We start from the raw sequence: 24,395 nt of genomic DNA on the forward strand, positions 1-24,395 counted from the left end.
AACAGGATTGCTCTTCACATATCAAGCAAACAGGGGCCGACAGGGACAATACACTTTCCTAGACATAACATTGGTGAAGATATGTTTTATTATATATAAGCAAATCAACTAGTTCAATTGAATGCTCAGCCTTGGGTTGCACAACTGAAATGCTCTGCCTTGTGTTGCTTTAACCACCTCTTTTTACCTCTAGTCCTTCATCTTTTTCTTGTTGTTTTCTATCTTAAATAAATGCTCATGGAGGTGATGGGCATGTGACAAACAAAAAGTATCATGTAATAGGCCTTTCTCTCTGTCATTTCAGATTTACCATGATCTATTGCTCTGCAAACAAACAAAAACACTGACAATCTGTACTTAAATTGGCATTGAACTTATCACCTTTAAGAACAACTGATTTATGCTGGGTAACTGTTTGGCACTATTCAGAGACCGCCACGTAAACCACAGTGGTCTCAGACAGGAAAACACTGGATTGTCCCCAACATATGTGGACATTAGTTATTCTGGGGTATATTACCAACAACTAGCGATAATTATCTTCAGCTGTTTTTATCGCTGAGATACCTTGCTATTAGCAAGGTTTATCTCAGAAGCGATAAAAAACAGGCGAAATGCCTGAATATCGCTGTCAATACAGCGATATTCAGGCATTACCGTGACAATGCTCATAGCCATGTTATCCACCTCTCATTGGATAACATGGCTAAGAACTGGTCAGGGCAGGCGTTAGCTTTTGGAGATATTCGCGCTTAGCGCAAATATTTCCAAAACTACGCATGTGTTGATCATAGGCGATAGCGATTGCAGCGACTGTTTTCAGTCGCTGACATTTTGGCACGCCCACTTTGCATGTCATTAGCGATAATTATCGCTGACATGCAAAGCGGGTCCCAAAATGCCCGCTATCGCCTACAAGCTGTCGCTAACTGGTGTTAGCGACAGTTTGGTAATATATTCAGAAAGGGGGTGGTGATGGACAGAGCATCTGAGTTAAACAGAACACTCATACCCAGTCAAAAGATCAGGGCTTGATCCATCACCGTTTTTTAGCTCACTGCACCATCCCAGTTCAGAACCTGGCTATATGCAAATTAGTCCGACCCTGGCCCAGTGCATCATAGGAACAGGGCAGACCAAACTACCAAGCCAATTATTTACTGGAAAGGAAACAAGCTTCCGGGGACCGGTTTCTGGCATTACAGCAGTCTTCGGCCCAGCTTGCCTGAATCCTGATGGTGCAGTGAGCAAGGGACTCACATCTGAGCATACCCTGCCACTCCTATAGTGGCCAAAACGATTCAGAAAGGGGGTGGCGATAAAATGATCGCCGCTTTAGCGGGAAAAAGTCCCGCTAAAGCGGCGATAATGGCCCTTGGTAATATGCCCCTCTATTTCTGAAGTTGGACCTTACTTTGGGGTCTACTTGGAGCAACAATATGCGGGATGACAGACCCACCATGGCGTAACAAAGAGCATCATCAGCCACTAAACAACGTTTCACCAAATGACTCCAGCCATGTTCTCGCAAGCCCTTTCAGAGGGGAAATATTTGCCTATTTGGTGGAAAATTTTAAACTTGACAACCCTGTGATGTGGCAGCATGACTACCAAATTCTAATTCTCTTTGGGTTTCATTCCAATTTGTGTGCAATCCCTGATTCGACCAGAAAACAGTTTCTGGCTAAATAAAAAAATACAAGGAATGGTGTAACATTACATTTCCAGTATTACCCTGCAACCTCCAAGCCCGTCCCAAGCCATTTCGCTAACTAAAATCTCAATATAGATAACCAGACCAAAATTGTCTATTACAAAGGGATCCTGTGTGGTTTTCCCAGTTCCTATAGTAATTACTCATTTGTCATGTAACAATCAATGACCTGCCTAGAATGTGATGGGAAATTCACATCCTGAAATGATGCCCCCGGTATTTGTAATTTCCAGTGCAAGCTACCACTGCAAGTTTACCGTACTAAATCAAGTGGAGCCCTTTACATTTTGATCAATAAATAATGAGGATAAATAATGATTTTTATGATGGATCCAATACACAAATACTGAATTAATAATATTGAAGCTGCAATGAGTTTAATATGCTTACAGAAGAGTTTAATGTTGTAATTTAATTGTGCCACATTTTCACAAAACACCATATTAGTTAACATGGATGTTGTTCTGATGGTGCTCATTCACTCTGCTCTTCCCACTCCCATCTCATTGCCTTGCGCATCTTCTCTCCCCACAGGTTCCGCAGAGCGAAGACAAGATAATGTATTTGATTGAAGAATGTTCCTAGTCTAGGCCTAGGAGACGAGTCTAGCCGGTGGCAGTGGCTGACTCTATCTGCTAGCGTTGGGTGTAACAAGAACTGCACTGCGAGCGCTGATTAAGAGCGTTTCTTAAACTTAGCGATTGCTGCTATTTTAATTGTTGACAGTGAATTCTTGTGTATAATTTTAAAAACTTGATTGTGCCTCACCTGTGGGCTGACTAAAATTGCTTGGTGTATCACGCATTGACTTCTGCCCCGGTCCGCCGCGTCCATTGTGGGCGTTTGAGCGGAGGGTGGAGGAGGAGCCCAGCACTCAGGGCTGCAAGGTCAGCGCTCTAGCTGCCCCTTCCTTCCTATAAATGTGCGTAGGACCGCGACCGCGCAGCGGACGCGTGCAGCGGGCGCGCCGGAAGCGGGCAAAAGTCGAGCCAAAGTCAAGCCCGTCTGCGCCCGTCCGCGGCAGACCGGGGCTCGGGGCCAAGACCCCTGGTCGTCCTGTTACCCCTTATATACGGTATGGTAGACAGGAACTGCTGGATCAATGTCCGGTACTTAACTTACCATGTTGGCACACTATGGAGGCAGCATTTATGCAGAGCTGTTCTTCATGCCCTTTTAAATTTGACAGAGCACCGTCTAATGATTCTGATAAAGGAATGATAAAAGCGGGACTGTTAAATTGTAGATCTCTTAGCAAACATAGCATTCAAATATTTGACCTGCTAGAAGACGAAGCACTCGACATCTTGTTTCTAACAGAGACCTGGCTAGGAGAATACTCTGATCCCGTTATTATAGAGGCTCTTATAGAGGCTATGCCACCTGGCTACTCTCTCTCCAGATTGGATAGGAAGGAGGGTAGGGGCGGAGGGATTGCAATTGCGGTCAAAGCTCCGATAGAATGCTCTTTATCACCCCTGATGATTGACCACTGTGAAGGTGGTTCATTCACGATCCTTCTGGGGCCTCAACATGCCCTATCGGGTATTTTGATATATAGACCTCCGGGCAGGCTATATGACTTCACGGCTTGCCTAGCTGAAGCCGTAGCCCACCTAGCCGTAAGAAAATGCAGATTCATGGTGCTAGGAGATATGAATGTCCACTTTGACGATCCCTTCGACAAAGAAGCTAAGGACATCTGGCTAGAATTACAATCTCTACAATTAGACCTAAAAAACTCTGCCCCTACTCACAGACTTGGTCATTTGTTGGACCCGATCTTCGTGAATTGGACCGGAGTGCAAGTGCAACCACCTTTTCCGATACATTGGTCAGATCATTCCCTGATTCCGTTTCACTTACGGAGATTAGAGTCTGACACAAAAAAAGATTGTGAACACCGTTACCAATGTCGGAAATGGAAAAATTTCTCTCAAGAAACCTTTAATAAAAGACTTATGTTAGGTGGACCGCAAGGAGGCATGGATTGCGAAACCGCGCATACTAGATTACAGGAGCGCATATTAACGGCCTTAGAGAGCACTGCCCCTATACGTTCTATCAAAAAATCTAACATCAGGAAGAAGACCTCCCCGTGGTTCACTTCTGAATTACGGGCAGCTAAATCCTCATGTAAAAAATTAGAACGTGAATGGCGCATGAATTTCTGCCCTATAGCCAAAACTCAATATAAAAAAGCTCAAAGGGATTATTATACTAAAATACGCACCACCAAAGCCTTGCACTACAAATCAAGCATCGGAGAAGCTGAGAACTCCTCTAAGGAGCTATTTAAAATCTTTAAAGAAATCTCTGTAATAACCAATGACAATACCTCCCTAACTGACTCTGTGGAAACATGTAATCAAATTGCTAACTACTTTTCTGGTAAGATAAAAGATATTTATGCCACTTTCTCTGGTAATATGACATCTGGCCATGATTTTGTAGAAAGGGAAGGAGTTAGCGCCACAGAGACATGCTTACAATGTTTCTTGGTCCCCGCTCCAGAAATACTCAATAGCATATGTAAAAGCATCAAATCAGGTTCTCCCCGTGATCCGGCTCCCCCTAAGGTATTAGGAGCGAGCTTGACGGTACTGGAACCATTCGTCAGACATTTGCTCCAAGTCTCCTTTGCCTCGGCCAGACTTCCGGAAGTATGGAAGAAAGCAATTGTCCTCCCGATAAAAAAGAAACCTAATGTGAGCCAAGACACCCTTGAAAACCTACGCCCCATTTCCCTGCTACCCTATTTAGCGAAGGTGGCGGAGAAAATAGCCAATAAACAGCTAGTGGCCCATCTGGAAAACAACAATCTTCTTCATAACTCTCAGTCGGGCTTTCGGTCGGGTTACTCCACTGAGACTGGCCTTCTGAGAGCGACTGAAACCCTACGATTAGGTGCAGATGCGGGTCATACTATGGCACTCATTATGCTGGACCTCAGTGCCGCGTTTGACACTGTAGCACATTCCATCTTGCTACAGTGCCTAAACAAAGCCGGGGTCACCAAGTCGGCATTGGGCTGGCTGAAGGCGTTCCTTACTGACCGTAGTTTTCAGGTACAGAGGGGAACCTATTTTTCAGACAGCATAGCCTTAGAAAAGGGGAAGCCTCAGGGCTCTGCCCTGAGCCCCACCTTGTTCAACTTATATATGGCACCTCTGGCAGATGTGGTGAAATCATACGGTGTTGATTTAGTATCCTACGCTGACGATACCCAACTGCTCATCTCCTTATCTCAAGATCCTACCACGTCAGCTGCCAACTTCAAAACCTGTTTGCAGGATCTGGCTGGCTGGATGAATCAACACTGGTTGAAACTCAATGGTTCCAAAACGGAGGTATTAGTTATAGGAGGAAATGATGCAAGCTGGACTAGAGATTGGTGGCCAACTTGTCTTGGCCCTCTACCTACTCCCTGTGAAGAAGCTAAGAATTTGGGTATCTGGATTGATCCCAAACTATCTTTTGATGGCCACATTCAGAAAGTAGTGGGAAAATTCTTCGGGGTATTGAAGAATCTCAACCGCACCTTCGACCTTCTCCCCTTAGAGGCCAGACGAACCATGACCCAAGCCTTAGTGACTTCCCGGATAGACTACGGCAATGTGCTACTCCTAGGAACTACTGACAAAAACATCAAACGACTGCAGGTTCTTCAAAATACCGCAGCACGTCTGGTCCTTCGACTACCTAAAAGAGCAGCTTCCAAGCCAGCTTTGGCTGCTCTACATTGGTTACCTATAAGAAAAAGGATCTTATTTAAAGCGCTTTTAATGTGCTATAGGATCACTTCGTACACTGCCCCTCCCTATCTGGAGGACCTAGCCCTCTCTTATGAGCCTAGCAGAACTCTCCGCTCTAGAGGAACTGGTCTACTCATAACTCCTCGTGCAAAAAAAGCCAGAATGGGTGGCCGCTCCTTCAGAGTGTTAGCGGCCAAAAAATGGAACTCCCTTCCAGTTAACATCAGGTTAGCGGACACAGAAACTAAGTTTAGAAAACTGCTAAAGGCCTATCTGTTCACCCTTTAGTTGGACTTGGTCACGGCTCCCTCTGTCTCCACAGCGCGGGGACACGCCGGGATGGCGTCGCCATGCGCTCTATAAACTCCTTTAATAATAATAATAGTCTGCATGTATTGTGAATGAACTTTCGAGTGTTCCTAAACTGCACCATGTTTCAAAATCCTTCTGGAGTAGCAAAGTTGCTAGGCTTAGCTTACTTGTTTGCATAAAGACTAATTTTTGGGATATTATTTTGCATACAACCAGATAGCAATAGCACAGAAAATGCTCTAATGATTTTTTACAAGTGGGATAGTGTTATAAATCTAACTAAGTTACAATGTAACCTCAGATTTGTCTAGAACTTGATATTTTTTGATCATGCATTTCTCTAATTTGATATGCAAGAATTGTGTAGAAGAACCCCTTGGTTTTAGGGATGAGCCATAAGACTTCCCTATCCTACTGGAGATGCTGTCCAATTTCTTTGTATTTCTGACAGAGATTACTTTCCTTTTCTACTGGGGATGCTGTCCAATTTCTTATTATTCTGCTGATCTTCTGGGACTAAGAAATTATTTTTGATTCTTGACTATTCTGTATTACTTTGCATTTGAGCCTTGAGCGCATTTATTATGAACCACTCGATTTTGAGATTTTGTAATAAAACACTTTGGGCCACAGGCAGAAACCTATTTTGTGCTCGTAAAGAGGCCAATTCACAGAAATGGCCCGTTTGCAAATGCAAAAAAGGCTTTTTTTTATGTGTCAAACCCTATTTTGCGATTCGGTAACCTGTTGCCGAATCGCAAATTGGTTTACGGTTCGGTATTTGCAAGGGGCATGTTTAGGGCCTCCCTTCCAAATATAGAGTCGCAGCGGTATGTATGAATGCGTTGTGGCCATGAATGCAGTCACAAAACATTCACATTTTACCACCAACTTCAAGTTGGTGGTAACCCATTCCCAAATGGGAAGTGGTCCCTGAGGAGCCTCCACCCCTTTGGGAATAGTGGCGAAAACGTTTTCTAAGAGCAGGCAGTGGACCCACAGACCACTGCCTGCTCCTAAAAAATAAAAAGAAAGCTTTTCATTTTTCTTTTTGTAATGCATACCATTTTCCTTTAAGAAAAACGGGCTGCTTTACAAAAAAAAAGATTGCTTTATTTAAAAGCAATCACAGACATGATGGTCTGTTGACTTCAGCAGGCCACCATCCCTGTGATTTTAGCGATTGCTTTCGGGTTGCAAATTGCGACCTACCTCATTAATATTCATGAGGTAAGTCATTTGTGACCCACTGGAAATCACAGAAAGTGTGCAACACATTTTCGTGCATGCCGTTTCGCAATTTCCTAATTGCGAATCACAAAGATTCGCAATTAGGGAATCGCAAAATGTTTTTTTAGTACATCTGGCCCTTTAACTTTTCCCTAATCTAGAACTCAGTTATTGTGTGGTCCCAGTTACTTATTTACAACTCTGTTAAATTATTTAATGATAGGTTTGATGTTGGGAAGGGTGCCATTTAACACAAGATCAGCCCGAAGCAGAACTGCATGAGGTAAATTTAGGTGTTTTGAAATTTGGGTTGTCACAGATTTTGAGGTTTGGAGTTCTGCTCCCACACTGGAAACAGAAATTTCCCAATTTTCTTAGAGGGAGTACTAAATCCAAAGGGGAATACATTGACTCTATTGACCTCATCATAGACAAAGTGTGGCATCAGATATTTTAGCACTTTCCAACACATCCAATTCTGTGTCAGGCCCTTCGGCTATTCAGCCTGATTTCCGATAAAAGTAAATAAATAAAATGCACTGAAATGTATTAACAGTAAATTAAATTTGCAGTTTTCATTTAGGCATACCCTTTGACAAAATGATAACAAAGAAATGGGAAAGTATCTCAGTGACTTACTTCTCTCTTCCTATGCTGAAGCCAACAATACAGCGCGAGGATAAGGATGAGGGCAATGAATACGAACAGAATGATGAGTGCAGTCTGAAGAGAACCTAAGAGAGAACATTAAGCATTTGTTTATTAACCTGGAATGTCAATCTGAAGCATAAAAACAATATTTGTCACTGACTATTTAAACAATACCCGTTGTACTGATGGAGCAAGGACTCGTATAAAAGAGACTTACTCGGATGCAATCCTCTCATATAACCTGTGACATCGTACTACTAAAGTATTGTGTAAATAAATATGCACCACACTACACATTTTTTAGTAAAGATGATGCTTGCTTATGTGTTTTACTATCAAGTAACCCCAGTGAAACTTAAAATGGCTGCTAACGCGGTAAACTGTACTGCACATGCGTCACCTGCATCTACGCAGAATGACGTTCTTTCGCTTGGAGGGAAATTTCTGCACCTGCACACTCGCTCTAAAATGGCCGCTTGAAGACTCACGTGCTAAGCATCTGCTTTGCTTAAACTAAAACAAGCTATTTACTAATTGCTAATGTGGTAAGAGCTTTTATAAATAAATGGGAGTAGAATAGGGATAGGTGGTATACAGTGAAATCATTTTATTTTGAAATTAATATGTTTCTTTTTGACCTCTTTAAAAGTTCATATTTGGACCTCAGAGTGAGACAGAAGTCTATGCCACACGTGACTTTCACACAGGCGCAGTAATCACAAGCCGGGAAGCGATGATGTAGTTTTTGAAACCCGTCCAAGGCCATCATTGTTACATGTCCTGGGAACCTGCTGCACATCCTGAATGTTGAATAGAAATGAATGTCATATGTATACTTTAGTTTGATAAAGATGTGAACACAGGTGTGAAATAAAGCTTGGGAATAAGAATTAAGGGGCGGGAACATTAAACAAAGAACCAAAGAAAATTATTAAAACTTAGTATGGTGTGATGATCATCCCCCCTTGCCTGTCCAATCAGAATTAGGAGTGTCATAAAGTTGAAACATTAATGGGTGGTACATGAGCAATGAAAGGTATAATTGAGGTAATTTAGTTAGTTAGAAGATACGATGCTGTGATGCTGAGAGACCGAGATGCTGTCCGAGAGCTGAACGAATGCTGAAAAAGAATCGATCTGCAGACTTAGAATTTAAGCCAAATAGTTAGAAGAAGATTGCAGAAGAATTGAGGAGGCATTTAATTAGAAGAAGATCACGGAAGAATCAAGGAGGAAGATAGTGTCAGAGAGGGTTGCGACGCAGGCGTCAGATCTAGAAGAGGTCACCTATCCTGTCCTGAAACCTGTCCTGAAGTCTTTTGTCACCTGAGCTTTCCCAGGGGACCTTTCCAACTCCTTGGCCAAGGGGTTGGTTTCCACACCATTCTAGGGAAATATACTTCTGTGTAGTATGTCATTGTACTGCTCTCTCTATCCTCTCTTTTCCAGAGTACTGTCATTGTGAAATTTCGCTCTAATATAGGTGACTGATTATTGAAATAATTGACTTTCCTTCCATGGAGAAAAGGAGTTCGTACTGTATTTTAGTTTTGGCTCACATGAATTTAACTAGATAAAACATTTAAACATTTCCAGAGTCTGTGGTTATTTAAAAATAGAAGAGAAAATAATTCACTTAAGTCATTTCACAATCAACTAGTTCCAAATAATAAGTCCATTGACCAGAGGAAAGAACTTTTTGATCAGTGAAATATTAGTTAAATCCTGACAGGTAACTAATCTCAGATCAGTACCATCCTATGTATATAAAAAATCAACTAAGGGTCCATGTACTTATAAATAAACCATTTGCGATGGACAGTAATAAAATCAATCAATGTTGTTTGAGCATTTTGTCATTTGAATCCTCATGATTTTTTTAGCACCATGTGTTGAGTACAATCAGGGTCAGGAGTGAGACCAAGTGGGAGAGATGATTCTGTAGAACAGGGTTTGGAAATGAGATTTTATAAAAAACGTGCTTGTGTATTGTACAGAATAATGCAGCTACGGAATATACAGAAGCATTGATACAAAAGCTTGGAAAGGGAGTTCCTTGATCTTGGAGCACTGCTAATGTGGATATCCAACTGCATTTAATATCATTACTAGTGAACATCTGAAAGACATTTTATATAGACTTATCCCTATGTAACCAAGTTGTAACAAACAGGATCATGCTCTTGACCCACTTCAATGTCTGGGCAGAAACCCCCATCAACTAACAAGACTCTGAAATGGTGAAACATCATCCATCTCCTCTCCCACTGTGTATTAGGAATTACACTGGACAGTGCTTTCTTGCAGCATCAACACTGCAGCTATATTCTTCAAACCCAAATCATTAGGAGCTGATTACACTACTCACAAAACCAGATTGCAACCATGCAAGAATAACAGCCAAACAGGTTAGTAAGGATATCATCACTAACCTTATTGGATATAGGTCAGAAAATATATAACAAAAATATTGTGTATCTTTAATAACAATGGGTGACCCTATATCCCTCAGAACCTGGGTATGTAACAGTATATGTGAACATCTGGTTTCGTTTGGGAAAAAAAGCTAATGCTATATGTTTATTTATTCACTACCATTGGAGGAAACACATCTCTCTATTAATTTCTCTACAACAATAAATTATTACAAACACACATGGGTGGGGTTTCACGTTTTATTCGTATGTTCACTTTTCATATATCGAAGTTACATGAAACAGACATTCAAAAAGGCTGCTTCAAGAAGTGATGTGTGAAACGTGCTTGTGCAGCGCAATTGCTGACTACAGGTGACTTAATGGATAAATGTAGAATATTTTTTTCAGGGTTTGATATGACAAAATTCAGTTTCATCAATGGATCGCCCGTTTTCCACAGAATCTCTCAGTTCTGGCTATATAACCTTTTCTTTTCTGCATTTCACAGGACTTCAGATCTAGCATGGGAATGATACTTGGATCATTGATGTTTTGACCCTTATTAGGTGTGTTTTCATAAAAACATCTATGCCGGTCTTCATCAGGACTAAAATCTAATGCAGCCTGTGTAATAGAATACAAAAACATGTGAGACCATATGTGTTGATATAGCGTATATTAATAATTGAAACATGTTACATTGATCGTGACTGGAGTCAACCATAAATGTATCTAATGAGTCCTGGCATTCTCTTAGATCGTAGATGCACAGTTAAGGGGCTAGAAATGGGGAAAGTCCCCCTTACAGGGTAACTCCTATGTGAAAATATGTGATTATTAATTGCTGTCTAACAGAAGCAGTGAGACAATTGAACAAGCATTCAAAACCACTCATTTTCCAACCGGGATGAGGTCGTAGAAAGGCAGTGTTGAAAAATAGTTGGCCCAATAGCTCCCCACAGGGCAGTAAATGCACTTGTCCCTGTGTTTTTCAACATTGGAAAATCTTCCCTAAAAATATATATGTCTATATATTTATTTATATACCTCAGTCAAGTGTCTTCTGAAGAGATCGTAGGCCACATCAAATAGGCGCAACAGCCTGGCTCTTAACTCCTATTTAGAATGGACGATCAAATAGTCTCCTGTCTCTTAGTGACAGTGAGTAGTGAGATGCGGCAGAAGAGTCACCCCAGATAACAGTGACACCGCTTCATTATCTCATGAGAGGGATCCCTCTCTAAGAATATGCATAGTATTTATAGTGTACAATATTGTGTCCTGTTCTAGACTTGAAAAGGAAACAAACTTGCTCAGGTGTAAAACTCTGTTCATGTGTGCCTGCAGGGCGTAAAGTAAAACTTTTTTATACATGTAGCACACATTTGTGACATAATGTTCGGGACAAGGAGATAGATACACGCAGTGTCAGTTGACAACCATTATTATATATTATATGTGAAGTTAGCGCAAGAACGTTTCTGTGAGCTATACACAATTCACTAAAGATTGTACATTACCAATCTGATGATTAAACAAAAGGCGGTGCAATTGAAAGAAATTATGAAGTAACAGTCTAAACCAATATTTTGCTGAGTTAACATCAGATCATTTCAGCAAGTTATACGACAACTCGCCGCATTCACCATTGTCCAAAACTTCACCGTGGACTGTACATTTAAAATCCGACGAATGGACAAAAGTTGATGCAATTGATAGAAGTACAATGTGCATGGATACAGCCAGTGTTTTACATATCTAGCCATTGTTCAATAGTGACACCTGTCTGGAAATCTCCTCAAATCAATTCAGTCCTTCATTAAAAGTATCAAGTACATGTATCCATTTACATTCCCTAATATTCAATACACTTAATGTGTCCCCTCCTACTGGGTTAGGAATCATCTTCTCCATTTGTATTCTGTCCGACGTGTTGGTATCTTACACACCCTTGCGTCATCTGCGTTCTATGGGGTCATGCTTATCTCTGGTCCTGTGGGTAAAACGTCTACGTGTCAGGGGATGATCTTTCCGCTATCTAGCGGCCAAGCTTTGGAATTCTCTCCCCCTTCACATTCGCAGTCTGGATAACTACTTAACGTTTAGGAAGGCAATAAAAACATATCTCTTCCCTTCGGTTTAGGCTCTAGTTTCTTGCTGTCTGCCTGTAGTAAGCGCCGGGACACCTCTTTGCTGAGGCAGCTGTTGCGCTATACAAGTCGAACTAACATAACATAACATAACATACAGTGGTACAGCAAGGGGAGGATTACTGCACTGAAGTACTGACATAATTGAGTGTACAAGAATGTTACTATACAAAGGGATCCCATACATCAAGTTGTTACATTGATCCAACAATTGACAAAGGAAGGGTTAACTGAAGGTTATCTTAGTGAACTGGAATTTGATTTTCTCAACATGAAATACCAAGGATGCCCACAATTTAATCACTCCCTAAAATACAGAATGCTTTGGAAAAATCCCCATGGAAGGCCAATAGTGTTGGTTTGTTTTCCTGTCTTAGAACCTCTTTGTAAATACATCAACCTATTTTTGAAGCTGAGTGCAACAACTACGTCCTCCATAAGAGACACCATGGAGGTCATCAAGATTGTTGAGAATCAGCCATTCATTCCACCAAATCAATTACTAGTGACTCTGGATTTAGCCTCACTATGCACAAGTATTCCACAGCGCAGGCCTTAGAGGTGTTATTAGGTATATCATTAAGAATGACTGCAGATCAGGTCTAATTTCTGGTGGAACAATAAGCTTGTGATAACTCCGGAAATTAAATCATCCCTTCTGCAATACCTGAACCAATTTAGAATTATTTTGCACATTTATGTATGTATTAAATATCAGGTTTTTTTATTCACACTCATCAATTGATTCCCATACATATTATCCACAGAGTTTAATAACACATCTACAATCAGGGTACTTAGGCCTTAATTGTGATTTTCTTTTTTAGAGGTCACCGGAGGGCCAGAATACCCAGTTCTGGCTGTCATTCCAGACCAAAAACAATAAACGGAACAATAAAACAGGACTTGTAAAGGGCAGCACTGTCACCCCTAAGGTTACCCCAGTGATTACAATGTTTCTCCCCAGGGAGAGGAATAACCTCAGCGACCAGGAGATATAAGGTCCTTTTCCATGTGTTTTTTCTGATTCCATGTGAAATTCAGCAGGCACTTTCCACTTACTCTGAGCAGGTGGAATGTGTCAGCAAGAAGACCATAGGGGAATGGGTGGTAAAGTTCATGGCATGTTTGATCCTCTTTGGGGCAGCATTGCATGTCCTCTTGTGCTGCTGCTCCGGCCAGTAGGGGCAGTGTGCTCTTGGAGCATTTAGATGGGTTTAATGGCTCTGGGCCTGAAATCATTCGGTTCCGAGTTTGCAGTCCTTATAATTTCAGAACCAGAGCCACTTGGCATTGCTATTAGTTGAATTCCATATGGAATTAAAGCTCCGTGCAAAATCTACTCATAATCAAGTCCTAATTGTTTTACTAAAAAATCTGTAAGATCACTCACGTTATTTGAGACATTGTTTTAGTCTCTGGGCGAGTGGATTAAAATCGCCAAACCTTATCAATGATATCCCTTCCAGTTCAACTGTACTTCAAATTCATTTAAAGCTTTGATTAATGATTGTGTATTATTATTCAGTATAAATGATCCAATTTCTTTGTATTTTTTAACAATGAAAACAAACACGCCAGATTGATTCTTAGTTTCTAGCTCCAGATTACCTTCATCCAGAAGATTTTTAAAACAAGCATTGGCATAGCCAATAGGTCTTGCTTTTGGACCTTATAAGTGTATAGCCATGCAACAGTTGGTATTGTTGCGCCAAGGATATTGTTCTGCATAACTAAATACTTATAAGGTTTTTAGTTATAAGGTCCCAAAAGCGAGACCTACTAGCTATGCCAATGCTTGTTTTAAATGGAGTTTTATATAGCGCAAACTTGACCCAAAGGTATCACAGAACTTTACATGAGCACCAGTTGCGTTACAGACAGACATATTCATTTTTTAATTGTTGTTAGGCACTGGGAGAATACGTGATTTGTCCAGAATCACAAGAGGTTGAGCATCCCTGCAGAGACTCAAACCCGGTTCCCCAATATTGAAGTCGATCGCTCTAGTAGTAACACCACATTCTCTCACAAGCCATGCTTGGACTACTCCTAAACCTATTGCTTTTGCCTCAAAAGGATATACCTGGTGCTTGAAAAAGTGTTCTCCAGAGAAGACTATTGAAAATGAATATTTGCAGAGCTCCCTGCCAACTCAATTGCTAAATAAAGAGTCGAAATCCGTGCTGCTGGTCGTATACTCAGTGTGACATACAATGACTACATTGTAGCTTTATTGGCTCCTCATTAAGCAGAAGATGTATTTTAAGACCATGTGCACACAAGCCTCTATTATAAAGCTTGATCACAGCCCTCTAAAAGTTTGCTACCATATTGGTCAACCAGATGCCATTGGATGGTTGTCCAAGAAAATCTTACCATACACCGAGCAATCTACATTATCATGCTATACACCCAGTAAGTTAAAAACTCTTGGTGGCAGATCTTTCCATAGTCTAGGCTCCTCCCTCTGAAAATAGTTTTCTCTCTGTATCTACAAACTGAAGGCAAGTTCCTAAGAATCAAGAAGTGCCTTAAGAGTAGTCTGTGGCAAAAGGCTTTTGGCTCTTGGCCCTATTGACATTTAGGATCAACAGGCCGTTTCCTATTTTGGGATTTCCAGCATCAGCCAACTGTCTTTTTACTGGATTTCTGTGCCCTGACTCCACACAACTTAAAGACATATTCATTTTTTAATTGTGGTTAGGCACTGGGAGAATACGTGATTTGTCCAGAATCACTAGATGTTGAGCATCCCTGCAGAGACTCGAACCCGGTTCCCCAATATTGAAGTCGATCGCTCTAGTAGTAAGGCCACATCCTCTCCCGAGCCATGCTTGGACTACTCATAAAACTATTGCTTTTGCCTCAAAAGGATATACCTGGTTCTTGAAAAAGTGTTCTCCAGAGAAGACTATTGGAAATGAATATTTTCAGAGCTCCCTGCCAACTCAATCGCTAAATAAAGAGTCGAAATCCGTGCTGCTGGTCGTACTCAGTGTGACGTACAATGACTACATTGTAGCTTTATTGGCTCCTCATTAAGCAGAAGATGTATTTTAAGACCATGTGCACACAAGCCTTTATTATAAAGCTTGATCACAGCCCTCTAAACTTTTGCTACCATATTGGTCAACCAGATGCCATTGGATGGTTGTCCAAGAAAATCTTGCCATACACCGAGCAAGCTACATTATCATGTTATACACCCAGTAAGTTAAAAACTCTTGGTGGCAGATCTTTCCATAGTCTAGGCTCCTCCCTCTGAAAATAGTTTTCTCTCTGTATCTACAAACTGAAGGCAAGTTCCTAAGAATCAAGAAGTGCCTTATGAGTAGTTCTGTGGCAAAAAGCTTTTGGATCTTGGCCCTATTGAGATTTAGGATCAACAGGCCGTTTCCTTTTTGGGATTTCCAGCATCAGCCAACTGTCTTTTTACTGGATTTCTGTGCCCTGACTCCACACAACTAAATGATAATGAAGAAACCCCTGGCATCCACCAAGTCCAAACAATGGTAGTATTATATTTTGTCAATCTTGAATGACCAGAAACCGGCCCAAAACATGAAGTAATGCCACAGTACCAGAATTGAGACTTTCTAACTGAGGCATTTGGGAATTGGGCCACAAGACAGTAGGAGCAGCAGTCTGCTGTAATGGATGCTGATATGTTGTTCTGAACCACAAAGAGCAAAACACTAAAGTTGAACCAGGGTTCTCCAAAGCCGGTCCTGGAGAACCGCATCCATTCCAGATTTTTAGCATATTCTCATTCGCATCCATGCCAGATTTTTAGCATATCCTCATTTAGATACCTGTAGTTATCTTAAAAATCTGGCATGGATCCGGCCCTCCAGGACCAACTTTGGAGAACCCTAAGCTCTCTGGGAGCACAAAACCTTGCATTCAAGCAATATTAACATAGCAAACCGATGAAGACAGCAGAACATAAATCACCTATGCTCTCATGCTGAATTCAAAATGTGACGCTCACCCAAAATGGCTTTTCAGAGTGACTGACCACAAACACCAAAAAAATAAAAATGACTCCAGTAAGTCTCTTGTGGAACACAAACATTAAATTCCAGCTGCCAGTGTGATCTGCACCCACTACATTTGCTCAGTAGCAGCTCTTGTTCATACACCGGTTTGGATTGTAAAAACGGTAATGTACAAAATTGTAAAAATATGTAACCACTATGTGTGCTAAGCTGTTGTTTATTTATTTTTTTATTTTAAACCAACCTTTATTGCCCTCATTAAATGTAACACAGCCGGTGCCTACATCACCGCGGGCCGGCACAGCAATACCCGACATTCAATGCAAGGGGCAGCGGGGGGTGCAAACACAGCAAGCCGCCTACCTTCCATTGGGCCGGCCGCATCAGGTAGGCTATCAGATCAGGCAATGGTCAACTCAGGTCTCCAAAAAACTTTATCCCCCCAAAACAAAACCCCAACAGGATCTTTTAGTCACAATAAAGCCACATCTATAGCCTAATAGACTCACTCCAGTTGCCATTCAGGTGCCACTCAATCATACACAGCTATGGGTTACTGTCCCACGTGTTTGCCACATACCCCACTACTCCCCAAAGCGTGCGTGTGAACCCACATCCGGGGAATCCCCTTTCTCTGCAGGACCCTCCCCATCTCACTCCACAATCCCCACCTGCTCCAGGCTCGGCTCTGGCTCCTCACTGTCAGTATGTGCCAAGAGGTATGCCCGAAGAGGGCCCCAGATATCCTTAGGGTGTGAGGAAGGAGGCATAAGTTCAGTGTAAGTGTGCAGCTGTTCCTGGCAGTGTATGAGGTTGTTAAACCAATCCTTAAATTTAGGGGCTTGGCCATGCTCCCAGCGGCAGGCTACACGCTGTTTCACCATCAAGAGGACCAGGTAGGCGAACCTCTGCACCTTAGCAGGGATTTGTTCCATGTTGTAGTGTAGTTCCTATATTCCCAATAGGCTCTGCGCATTGGAATATCATAAACGGTAGTTTAGACGTAGGACTGAGGTCGACTAGGTCTCTATTGAATATGTTAGACTTAATTATGAATGCCAGCTAGCTCAGAGGTCACTAGAAACTTTCTCGAGTAAACAAGAAGGTGTTAACTTTCCTGAATAGACAAGAAGGGAGTAGTTTCTGACAACTGCATAAACAAGACAACTTTGCTCCCCTAACACAAGGAGAATATCTCCAGAGTCGCGGAAACAATGAATAACTATTCCACTCAGTCTATCGTGCATGCTTAGTTTCACAAGGAGTGCAGAGAAATAGAGAGACGGGCATTTTCAATAAACGTGGTTATTTATTGAGCAGTCTTCTTTCTCATGCAAGAGAAGTGAATTGCCACAATTGCAATACTTGTCATAAAGTAAAGTGTGTACAGTAAAAGGAGTATTATGAAAAAATACTGTAAAAGCATTTATATGGTTTCTAAGCCATAAGATACTTAAAATGGATAAAATACATACAATGATAAAAGTTGACTAAACGTACTCAACTGGTGCTTCTAAAATATGCCTACCCCGGTGTACCTAACCTAAGTCTAGTACGTGGGAAGGAGTAAGTGAGATGTAGTTTGAGTTAAGAAAGTTTTTGCCAAGAATCTGAATCAAGAATTCTCTAAGGGTCTAATCAGCTCCGTACCTTGGTTATAGAATGAAGGAGGTCTTGAATCTCTCTCTCAGGACTCGATCTCCCAGCAACCCGCAAGGGTGACCGGAAAACACTGGAGCTGGATTTCTCGGCAGGAGAAAAGACAGCGTCTCTCTCAGTGCGTCAATGGGAAGGTCGGCTTCCTTCGGCACTCGTTACTGCAGGGCGTCGGGGAAGTAGATAGCCGATCTGCTCCAAACCACCGTGTGTTTTGCTAAGGCAGATGCTGGAATATTTATACCTGGAACGTGCCGAGTTTGACGTAAGGTTGGACATAAGACGTCACTAAGAACTCGCAGTTCTTTCAGGACTCCAGGATTTCTAGGACAAATGAATACAGAAGCAGGGGGGGATTCCCGGGCTGCTGGAGGCTTGGTTTGTTTAAAGAACGCGTTGTACTTTCTAGGAGTCTATGGGAGTAGCCTTGCCGTATTTGGACTGCACTGGCTATGACTTAATATGGGTATGATTCTTATGCCTTTATAAGGATATGATTTGATATAACCACATAAGGGCATAAATCGGGAATATTTAAATAGGGTCCTAGATACGTTTACAACACCCACTCCACGTATAATGTCCATCATTACTAAATACCAAGCAACATTAAACACATAACAATGCATGTGTTTTCCAGCCCACCCCAAAATACATAAAATGCATTTGAAAGGGTATATACATGAAAAAAAATGAGTATTATACTGTACGCTTTCAAGCAGTGGTATCATTCAGATAATGTAATTTTAGTGCATTGTAATCTTCACTGAATGAATCACGAAATTTACATTCATGAAATGGCTCTTAATACAGAAGAAAAGGTCGAGACCATTTCATCACATATTTATACAAGACTGTACATGTGCTAGAGGCTAAGTCAAAGTATTGTCTCTAGAGATTCTAAAAATAGAAATCTTGTTCTCTAAGAATAGTTCTACTTTAAGCAGAGTATCATGTGCCAAAAATGTAAATATTTTGGAAACTTGAAAAAAATAATTTCGCTCTCAGGGGAAAAAAATAGTTCCATAGTTTTTTAGAAGTTCTGTTTATCAAAACTGAAGGCCGAATTAAGAGTTCAGGGAACGCTGTGTGCTCGCTTTTCAAAAGTTATTCTCGTTGTTAGGAGAGAACATTAACTCAGATAGGCTGGCAAAAAAATCGTCTACAACAGTAGGTGAAAGTTGGACCAAGTCCGAAAAAGTAGAAATAGTGCATATGTGAGAAGCATTGCCGTCATCGGTGTCTAGGTCAGCAATAGTCACAGAAGGTTGTACCTGTGTGCCGCTTTCATCTAGTATCTCACCGCCACTTAATCGTAATGGTGAGGTCCCAACAAATCCCGCCATCAGAATAGGTTGCCGCTGGGGACAACACGTTGCATGAGCCGTTACCGAACCAAGCAAAGTATCGATATCCATAGGTACTGCTGATGGAAGGGTGAGACAGATGTCTAACACGCATTCTTCTCCGCAAAGCAAGCATCGTAGAACAGGCAAGATGCAATCTTGCCTGATTGGTCTGAATGAAAGAAACCAGGTAGTATTCAGATCTCTTAGCCGAGCCAAGCCGAGGACTTTAGTAATCCACTCTCGGTATCGCATTGCTAGGATCGTCTCTTCCATTGTAGCCTGAGTTTTGTCTGTGACTTGACTTGCCATATCGGAGCAGAAGGAACAAAAATAAGATTCCTGCTACGAGTCCCCAGGTGAGAGGCAGGCCGCCGAACAGAGAGTGCACGAAATTCGGGAAGATGCTCAGGACTGCTTCAAAGGGTGCTAACAGTCCCGAAAAAATTGTCTTAAATACATGTGCGGTGCCACTGGTATCTGACATGTTTAAGATTTGACTTAACATTTCTACGAAATGCACGGGGCAATTTGTCGATAATAATGCATGTATCTCTGCTGCTGTCCTTGCAACTTGCAGATTATACGTTTCTCTAGACGAGGTTAAAGGCACAGTTGTTTGTAAAAGAATAGACTTCATTCTGCTTAAAGTATCAATTCGAATAGAAGAGATATTCAGAGAAGGCCATATTGCTGCCTCCTTGTCTGGCTTGCTGTTTGGATACAATACTTGCATACAACAAGTGACCCTGGAAGTAACACTCACGAGATAGGCCGTTCCTGGCACCATGCCACAACAGCTGTGGTCACTTATTATAACGTAGCTGCCGTTGGAAAGCTGTTTGAAAAAAGGCTCTATCTGTGTAGCGGGTGTGCCGTGCAGGTGACATGAAAGGTTATTTGATGAACCTTCGCAGGCTCCATGTAAGTTAATACCTTGACACAGAAGTGTACCGCTTAGTGAATTTTTACAGTTGTTACCACTAAGAAATACCTCTTTTTTCCCTTCACTATAACATCTATGTGTATAAGGTAAATTCCAGGTTGACTTGATGTACCCTTTACCCAGCCTTTCATACAGGCCCGCTGGTATATGCTTTTGGCAATATTGAAACTGAAAAGTCGTTATCGGAATTGTAATGGTGCCTTGCATTATCCATTCAATGACAGGTCTTTCGGAGATTGTCAATAGCAATCTTTCTAGTTTTTCAATGCTCAGCACCGTATAGTCTGCTCCTTTTTGTGCCAAAGTGATTTGTTTATCTGTAAGGTTAAAGATAGAAAACAATGACGTTGTGTTGATTAGACGCCATGGCACGTAGCCTGAACGGAGATTTTGTAACGTCCAGCCTAACTACAATAGAACGTAATAGGGACTGGCCATGTTGTAACATTAGCATATCGTGTTCTATTATATCAATAGCAGATGATACAATGCTGTCCAGTGAATAAATTCTGGAGGACAGAGTCGTTAACCCATTGTCCACTACAGACAGTGATTTTTCCAAATGAATATGATCAATTTCTCGTATTTTTTCAGCAGTTTCAATTTGCGTTACTTTCAAAGCTTCGTTGTAAGCCGCATATATACCGGCGTATATGAAACTTTTTGACGCTGTTTGCGAGGTCCCATGACGAAATCTCGCAAGTCAGCACCTTCTTTAAGTAAAGTCAAGTGTTGCTTAATTTCAGGTAGTGTGGATTTTTGTAGCCATTCGAGGCATAGTTTTCCTACACTGTATGTTGTTATTATCCCTGGATGTTGTCTCTGGGAATATCTTGGGTCTGGCCTGTTCTGTTTGAACCCCTGTGTTTTGTTCAGGAATCTATCTTGACAGTTATTAGTGTCTGCGGGCCAGATAAACCATTTTTTCCAATCAGGATTTGTTCTGTTTTGGTGTAAAATATGGGATAAGTCTATCTCCACATCTGTAGTGCTATTACTATCAGGTATGGGCGTTGGTATAGACGGTTTGTTTAAGTCCTTTATCTTGGCTAGTCCAAGACAGATTGTTTGCTGAATAGTGTCATTCAGGAATATTATCTGTTCTGGGATCATGCAGGCTCTGAATAATGATTCTAAACTTTGTACCTGCTAGTCTTTTGTACCCCAGACTGTTTTTGTCTCAATGTTGTTTTTCCAAAATTCAAAACCAAATGTAGACATTTTTTCATAAAATTTTACAGAATAAATTAGTTTAGTATTTGTCAACATGATTTTCATTCCTGTCTTATTCATAATTTTAAAATAAAATGTTTCTGGATCAGTGTTATTAAACCCTGAGAAGTATTGGAATTTCTCATAAAATGTTTTCGAGCTGCCTTTTGGCGGTGTTGGACAATGCTCCCATTGATTATAAGTAAAAACATTTCTAGGGTTAGCAGATTTATGCAAATAGTGATGACCATAATGATTAAAGCAATACATTTCTTCATAATTTGATGAACCTTGTAAATAATCATGTTCTGTAAATTGTGCTGACATTTCTAAATTTGACATCATATTGTTAATATTTTCAAAGTCCCAATCATCAGAGAAAGTACTAGATGATACAAAGTCACTTAAGGAAACCTTGAACTGGTGTAGATATTTCAAGAGTTCAACCGGGCCATAGATTTCGTAATCAGTTGCGTCCCATGCTACACCACCAGGTATAGGAATGGCTGTGATGTTCACTGATGACAGTTCTCTTTTCTCGATGTGAGAAGATCTGTGAGGTTTTAGAACCAAGTTGATGTTCTGACTTGCTGTGTCCATTGTACTGTATTTTCCATCAATCATTTTTCCCAAGCTTAAAACCAAAATGAGCCAGAGTAGGAGAAAAAGTACATCTAACCAATCCACAATTCAATCCATGGTGAAATCAGATATGTTTCTCCAAGTTGATGAAAGAGTTCTGTAATTTTGTCTTTGAAAGTTTTGTTTGCTGGCTTGTCCTCATGTTCACTTGGATCATCAGAAAAGTCTTCGAAATTGATGAAGCAGCCAGATGCTGTTCTGTCAATTTTTGTAATTGCTTCCGGATTTTCATTAGTCTTTGGATCTTCCTTTGTCACGTTAGTATAGTTAGAGGCTACATCATTGTAGACAGGTGTTTCTTGATGAACTGTTGCAATTTGGGTTTCAAGAGGCACAAATTCCATGGCTTTGTTGCATAGTCCTTTTTTATTCACTGCAGGTTTATCAAATGTGATTAGTCTCTCAGTTTGAACCTCTTGGATTGTAGCAAGGTTTGGTCTTCTGCTACTTCTTGGGAGTCCACTGGGCCTACTACTTATTATTGGCCACATGATTGTGGTTTTACCAGGTCGATTGATACAACTCTGTTCTCCTTTTTACCAGCAAGCGGCGGTAGTACTACTGATCTTGTTCCGCTGATAGCTAAGACAGGTACTGCTTTTCTGTAAGAAGGCCCAAATTACTTCTTCACGCGTACTTTCTCTGACCAGATCCCCAATCTTTGGAATCCAGACAGGTCTTGCTGGGACAGGTGGTTTTTCTTCAGTGGCCGTTGGCTTTAGCTTTGTGTTACTTAGACTTCTTGTTTCATTTAAGTTCTGTAAAACAGCCAAACGATCTTTGATATCAAAGGTTTATTGTTCCACCACTGAAGTCTGACAATCGAGGTCTTCGATTATCATTGTTGTACCAAACAAAAGTTCATACGGAGTGATTCCACCCAGAGAATTTCTTGGCAGATTATTAAGACTACGTTGGACACTTATTAGATGTTTGACCCACCCATCACCCGTAACTAATACCCTCGCTGTTATAGATTGCTTTATGTCACGATTTTTTCTCTCCGCTACCGCATTTCCCTCAGGATGGAATGGACTAGAGTGCCGCAATGCAATGCCCAAGCTGGCCATGGCCTCCTTGTAAGCTCGAGAGCTAAACGCAGGACCCTGGTCAGAATGTAGCATGCCAATTGCGTATGTGCTGATAAAGACTCACAAATCTTTTATAACAGTTCTGGCATCAGCCGAGCGCTGGGGCCACATCCAAATGAATCTTGTCTTAATTTTTATGGGATTGCTTCTTTCCTTGTGGATGTCTGCGTCTAGATAGCCTAATGCTGTCTAATAGAGGTGTCTGGGCTAGTATCTGGTCCGGTTCACAACTGCGATCTCTGATGCAGTCCTGACAGTTCATTGCAAAGTTATAAATTTGCACGCTCATCCCCGGCCACCAGTATTGTGATTGCAATTCTATTAGAGATTTCAAGATCTCTTGGTGCCTCAGACCCATTCCCATATGTGCTTCTTGAATCAAGTAAGCCCTCCGGTTCGTGTTTGGAATTACTCTGTCCCCTACTCCAGGGATTCGAGCAAAAGGAACGGAGTTCGCATCAATGATGTATGTATTATTGAGTGGATAATTTAGAGGTAATGCCGCGTAGTCGCCTTCTATTGAGGCTTTTACTGCTAGCATAGTTTCTCCATCAATTTGTTTTTTAGAACACTTATTTGTAGCTACGAAGCCGGTTGAACAGCTGCCGCTGTGGCTCTGTTAGCCAATGAATTCCCTGCAACGTGAACGCCATCACGTTGAAGACTCTGCGTATGTATCACGTGAGTCTTTCGTAGCTCTTTCTGTAAAAGAACTACTTGTTCCCATAGCTTTTTATGCTTTATTGTGGCACCTGTCTCAACTTTGTAACCGTTTTCAATCCAGGTCTGCATCAAGTTATTGTAAGAATGGATGCAGTAATACGAATCACACACTATTAGTGTGGGGAATTCGCGATCAGCATTCTCAAGCGCCATCTTTAGAGTTCGTAATTCAGCTCGCTGAGCTGTACAGTTTCTGAGTGATTCAGTTTTAGTGATCATTGCTCTGAATTTACCTATGCGCCAGCGACCTTTAACAATCGCGCATGCTGCATTGTAAGCTTTTTTTATCCACAACGTAGTGTTGTGCAAATCTGTCTGTGTAGATTACACAGGTGTACTGTTCCAGAGGCAGAATTTCGATCGGCAGAGGACATTCATGTTCGTATTCTAGATGTTCTAGCTTTTTCCTTTTGAGATCAAATGCGTGTATCACGTCTGTTGCCGCAACCCATTGTATCCATTCTGGATCTAATGCCATAGCATTTGGAATGCTCGGTCTTGTTACTGCCTCAAGGGCTGATATTGCTGTTAAAACAGATATTCTCTTCC

The 24,395-nt window shown here is 41.3% G+C and overlaps 1 protein-coding gene across 1 annotated transcript in view; it reads right to left on the reverse strand.

Moving 5' to 3' along the window:
- Nucleotides 1-24,395, reverse strand: part of LOC144818959 (uncharacterized) — a 552,374-nt gene that overhangs the window by 281,639 nt on the left and 246,340 nt on the right. The window contains exon 4 of the mRNA XM_078676876.1: nt 7,651-7,745. Coding sequence (XP_078533002.1) covers nt 7,651-7,745 — 95 coding nt within the window. The remainder of the gene's footprint in view (nt 1-7,650; nt 7,746-24,395) is intronic.

The sequence above is a fragment of the Lissotriton helveticus genome, chromosome 2_1 (assembly GCF_964261635.1).
Source record: "Lissotriton helveticus chromosome 2_1, aLisHel1.1, whole genome shotgun sequence".
NCBI lineage: Eukaryota > Metazoa > Chordata > Amphibia > Caudata > Salamandridae > Lissotriton > Lissotriton helveticus.